This window comes from Macrobrachium nipponense, chromosome 30 (genome assembly GCF_015104395.2).
Source record: "Macrobrachium nipponense isolate FS-2020 chromosome 30, ASM1510439v2, whole genome shotgun sequence".
NCBI classification, from domain to species: Eukaryota; Metazoa; Arthropoda; class Malacostraca; order Decapoda; family Palaemonidae; genus Macrobrachium; species Macrobrachium nipponense.
In genome coordinates, this window is record NC_087218.1 from 10,358,319 (window position 1) to 10,364,318 (window position 6,000).

The 6,000-nt window shown below is 36.8% G+C and overlaps 1 protein-coding gene across 1 annotated transcript in view; it reads right to left on the reverse strand.

Annotated features, from left to right (window-relative positions):
• LOC135202268 (4'-phosphopantetheine phosphatase-like) overlaps nt 1-6,000 on the reverse strand; it is a 56,467-nt gene that overhangs the window by 3,096 nt on the left and 47,371 nt on the right. The window contains exons 12-15 of the mRNA XM_064231570.1: nt 4,870-5,062; nt 3,620-3,774; nt 3,233-3,402; nt 2,556-2,714 (exon numbers count right to left, since the gene is read on the reverse strand). Coding sequence (XP_064087640.1) covers nt 2,556-2,714; nt 3,233-3,402; nt 3,620-3,774; nt 4,870-5,062 — 677 coding nt within the window. The remainder of the gene's footprint in view (nt 1-2,555; nt 2,715-3,232; nt 3,403-3,619; nt 3,775-4,869; nt 5,063-6,000) is intronic.

Below are 6,000 nucleotides of genomic sequence, written 5' to 3' on the forward strand. Positions count from 1 at the left end.
CTTCTAAGATGCCTCAGCACACATTAAGGTCTGCCAGATAAGGAATGAAGCTCATTTATATCATCTCTGGACGGACAAAGACTTGCTTTTACTGCGTTTGTCTTGTCAGCAACCAGAGTGTTCGCCACAAGAAACTTCAGTCTGTGTAGATTGGGAATGTTAACCACAGGATCAAACTTGGATCATACTTGCATGGAAGAGCTTATGAATGTCTGTGATAAAAAGACAGCACAATAAATGTGCAATGCCACTGTAGAATGCACAAGGCACAGCAGATACAGAAAGTGATGGCCTTGTATTTATTGCATATCGAGCCACCTGCACTTCCTCAGCTCCTAGCTAGAAGAAAGAACAGCATTCCTGCTTCCTGATCAGCACTGACCCCAGGCCAAGATACCCCCTTAGCCCTGTGCCTAAATGATTCTGACCAAGCCTACAAGGTGCCAACAATGCTGTTTCAACGCCAAGACTGCTGCCTCCCAGGATGCCATTTCCTTCACCCCAGTCAGCTGCTGCAGCATTAATAGAAAGGACTCAACAACAGATCATACCAGTACCTCATACCCAAATCTGGTCTACCATACACAGCTGCCCAGGGCAACACCATCTTCAACACAGATCTCTACACAAAGTGGAACATCTTTTTCACCAAGGCAGCTGCAGCAATGGTGTTCTCCTTAACTGTCCTTAGCCATAAAATGAATGCCTTCTCCAGGAATACAATACACTTGATGAACTAAGGGCAACAACCTTGGGCAGACTAGCCATGGGCAAAGTAACAGGAATCCATATTCTTGACATCATCCTCTAGAAAGGTTGATCTATTGGCATTTTTGGGCCTCAAGGACACATTTCCATACCTCAATCTATTCAAGCCTCCAGGAGTATCTTTGCTTCAAATGGTCAGAAAAGTGTCATAAGTTCAGGGTCCTATGATTCGGGGTGATAACATAAGCCTAGGTCTTCATGAGGAATCTTATCTCCCATAGCACCCAGGCCTCACAGGATGGGCATCTGCCATTGCCACTACAATGACTATTGGCTTGTCCTAGCCTCTTACTTCCTAACCCTAACAAAGAGCCTAGTTAATTGTGCTGGCCCTTTGCCAATGCCTGTCTTCAGATAAATTTAGCATAACCCCTTCCACACAAAAACAATGTATCTGGGTAAGACCATAAGCATATCTGGGTAAGGCCATCTATGCCCTGGAGAAGACAGTGAGGACCAAAATAGCAGCCCTTTTCATCTTCCTCAGATCTGAAGAAAAGTTTCCCAAAATACCAATTCAAGGACATATGTCAGCTATGTTTCAAGTACCACTGTGTCAAAGCATATATGCAGGCCTTTAGCATGGACTTACTAGATTTCCTGCAGGACTTCAGCCAATCTGTCCAAAGATCAGCAGTTAAGACCTCTGAGCTGGGACTTGGTTTAAGTGTTAAGGAGCTTGACTATACTCTGTTTTTTTCCATCTGTCCATCTGCCTGTGGTGTTTTCGTATGGTAACACTGCGTCGCAGGCTTTAAATAGTTATGTTATGTCTAAGTTATAGGTGGATAAAAGGATATCTGGGTGTACATTTACAACTGAAAAGTGTTTTAATAATTTACTGTATGCGAATTACACCGTTAATATTCGAAATAGGATATTATTTAAAGCCTGGGACGCAGTGTTACCATGCGCAAACACCACAGGCGGATGGACAGATGGAAAAAAACAGAGTATAGGTCTCCATACAAACCGCCAAGCCTTTCTCCAGAAACTAACAGTAATGAATGTCTTTTTACCAGCCCTATCCTCTCGTTGGACATTGTCACCCATACAAAGAGCTGGTCCTTTATCAGACATTCCCACATCTTAGTGGCAAAGACAAACTGGCAGGCCAAAGCAATATTATAAGTCCTTTTCATTATCCTGACTCACCTTCAGCATTGGAGAGCAAACCCCTACTATGCTCTGTGATACAATAAAATACATCCACAATAACTTTACATACCAGCACAGTTCTAGATGGCACTTCTTTTGTTGTTCTCCAAAGTGTTTTCAGGTAGATATAGATACATATTATTACATTATAACCTAAATATTCTATCTATAGTAATAAATTTACTGGGTTATGTCTAAAATCATGATCTCTGAAGCTCAAAGTGCACTTTAAAGCAGAAAGTATATTATTAAAGAGGGAAAATGAAGCATCGAAACACCAGACACTGTTATTTCAACATAGAAGTAACCCTCACAATTTGAGCTAAAATTTATGGCTGTAATCTAGAATGATGGAACCTACAATTTAAAGAATACTATAAGGTTTTAGCTGACAAATAATTTATGTTAGGTCACTCAGCATATATATATTTTCTTTGACCTGTATGCCATTTACTCTGACCTGATCAATCAATATACCAAAAACTCTTCAGATATAGTAACACATCAATAGCTTTCCAGATATATTAACACATCAATAGCTTTCCAGATATATTAACACATCAATAGCTCTCCAGATTTAAGAGTATTACACGAATTCAGTCATGTTACCACAAAATAATTCACATTACCTTTGCGCTAACCATCTATTCTTGATCACAGCTAACTTCAAAGAATCACAGGTAAGTTTGGCCGCTAAATTAGTGTGGACTGCTCTTCCCATACCTTCAACTACAACTAAATCACAGCTCCATTTGCACAAGTCTTCTGCTAGTGAAAGCGGAAGTCGGCTGTAGAAAAAAAAATTACATAAATACTGTTCACATCAGAAATGTACATCACTATGTATCAATAAAATAGTAGCTACTACAAAATTGGCAGACATACAGTGATAAAATACATTTAAGTATTACTGGAAGCATCATCAAATACAGCACTAAGAATAACCTTTTTTGGCATGTTATGATCATCTAAAGGGAAATTTGTTTACTCTGTTTTTATCTTCTTTGGTCTCATAAACATTGATCCGCCACATGAAACTAGAAGAATCCAGCATTGTACACAATCGATAAAAAATACCACAATTAAATATTTCCTTACACACTCATACAAAAGATCACATTACAAGTGAAGTTAGCATAAAAAAAAAAAAAAATTCTCAAAACGTTCGTTTTGATAATGGTTATAGATGTGCCTGCATCTAAAATGCCTCTAAATTACAGTTCAATCCATTGTAACATTTTAATGGCACTAATTTGCGATATGAACAGAAATTTAAGAACTTGCAGTCAAGCTACAATATACTTACCTAAGATCAAGACAAGGTGAAGCTTGCCCTGACTCTCTGATGCACAATGTACCAACTTGTAAGTGCTTTTTGATAACAGGACATATGACTGCAACTTGTTTTAAAAGCACATTCAGCTCCTCTGCTGTTACATCATTAAGTGCTGGTTTGCTATTGGCACATAATACAACCTGCAGATTACACAAATACGCCTGATAACATTCAACAATATTCAGGAAACTTTGGAAAAAACCAAATGTCATTAATTTCTTTATCTAGTTTACTCAAAATACAATGGGCATGGAAAAATAGTGAAGTAGATTTACAGCCTCCATTTGCTAGCATTGCTGGACAGAACATTAGTAAAAGGGATAAAATATAGAACAAAAGAAAATCAGGGATACTTACCCTTGTACCTCTTACAAGAAGTTCCCGTGCAAATGGTATTATTCCTAGGACAACATCACAGCCAGAATTATCTATAAAAATTGCTGCACACTTATGTGAAGAACAATTTTGTCGTTTAATCCATGCATCTAGGTCATCGTGAAGCCAAGGTCGTGCTGTAAATTTTAATGTAATTAACTACAAGAACAAAAATTCCTGAAATTTCAAAGCAATCTAAATTTTTATTAAAACAATAGTAAAACTTAGTTTTCTTCATGATGCAATGATCTCTCTTCCTCTCTCAATTCTTTACTTCATTGAAAGTTATTCATTTAATATAATGGGAATATAAAATACTGTTAATAATCCAGTCTGTAACTTAAGATGACATCAAATACCCTTCAAGACTATTGAAATTAAACACTGATTGTGGCATACTTTCAGTAACCTTAAATTTGTGGTACCTTTTTCTTAATTCACTTACTGCATGTGCAAGTTTTCTTAAGTGTCCCATGAGACGGTGTAATCTATTACATTTTTGGTCAAAATACTTTTATCACTGATACAAAAAACTGGAGCGAGTGGCGGGTGTCAATCAGTTGAATAAAATAGAATACATAATTTAGGCCAAAGGTTAAGTGCTGGGATCTATGAGGTTATTCAGTGCTGAAATGGAAATTAACAGTAAATGGGTTTGAAAGGTGTAACAGGAGGAAAAATTTGCAGTTGCACTATAAAGCAATTGTTATGGGAAGATGGAAAGATAGAAGAGAATATGAATGGACATACAGTAAAAGGAATGAAAGGGGTGCACCTAGGGGTTGAAGGAACACTGCAAAGAGCCTTACATAATGCCTACAGTGCACTATATGTGGTGCACTGACAGCACTAGCCCCATAAGTGAGAATCATTTGAAAGGCATCCATATTTTCCCGAAAGAAGTTGAATTTGCCACAAGATTTTTCCCTCTATGACTGTTCATAATACAACCCAACTGCATGTCCATAGATGACTACCAGACTATCTAAAAATCTGCACAAAAAGTAGTGCACATGCCCTTCCAATGGACTTGCTTGATATAAAAGATGAAATTCTATATATTTCAAAATTAAATTCTATAACAGAAATTTGAGAGAAACAAATCCATTTACATTATCAAATGAAGAAATTGTTCAAAAAATTATCAAAAAGGAAAACAGGTAATAAACTGTACATGACTTCAAAGAGAATACCAGATATTAAAAACTGAAGACAATTGTGTATTGCAGTACCTTGGAGCTTGTCAGCTGCTTCTTTAAACCCTAGACCATCTTCCATTAACTTAACAACCTCCTTGGCTCCCCAGTCAAAAACATTGCCAGCCAGAACACCTCGCACAAGGACCTCTTGTCGTTTATCATGCTCTAACGTGTCCAAAAACTTGAGGTGGTCACCTAATAATTTCAGGGCATTTTCATTTTCCAACTGAAAAAGTAAACATCACCTTTCAGACTAATCATATTTCAAAAGTCACTAAAAATTTACCATCTACTGAACAAATATAGAAAGCTTTGACAAAACAAATGACAAATTTTTAACCAATTTGTATTTTTCATAACTTACAAACCTGAGGTCTTAACATTAGGATAAATACTCAGCGCCAGCTGGAAACCGGTAAAGTTTAAAATAATTGTGTACACAAGGGACTATTGGCATCTGTGATATCCCAAACAAATATTAGTATGACTGAAACCTGTGAGAGATTACAAGCAATGAACTTTTAATAGTTTAAATACCCCATTGTGTTCTATATTTCACGGGGCAATACAAATATGATATTGTTATGATACGTACAACCTGAGGTCTTAACTTTGGATAAATACTCAGTGCCAGCTGGAAACGGTAAAGTTTAAAATAATTGTGTACGCAAGGGACTATTGGCATCTGTGATATCCCAACAAATATTAGCATGACTGAAACCTGTGAGAGATTACAAACAATGAACTTTTAATAGTTTAAATACCCCATTGTGTTCTATATTTCACGGGGCAATACAAACTTAGTTATTACTATAAACGCAATCAAATGAAACTGCTGAAACACTTTGACCCACTTACCTTTTTTTGTTGTAGGTATGGGTCTGGGAAGTCAAATTCGATAAGACAATGCTCCCTCATATCCAATAAACTTCTCACTGTGAGATTTCCATAGGCAATGCAGAACACCAATATCAACATTGAAAAAGTCATCAAAGCAATTCAAAGGTTTTTCCAAAATATAAATGACCCCTATACCACTCTTGTTATTAATAATACAGTATAAAATTAACTGCCACTTGCGCTGCAAAAACTCAGGACATAACAAATATTATCCTTACATAAAGAAATACACAACAAATGAAAGCCAAATTTGCACCATACTCA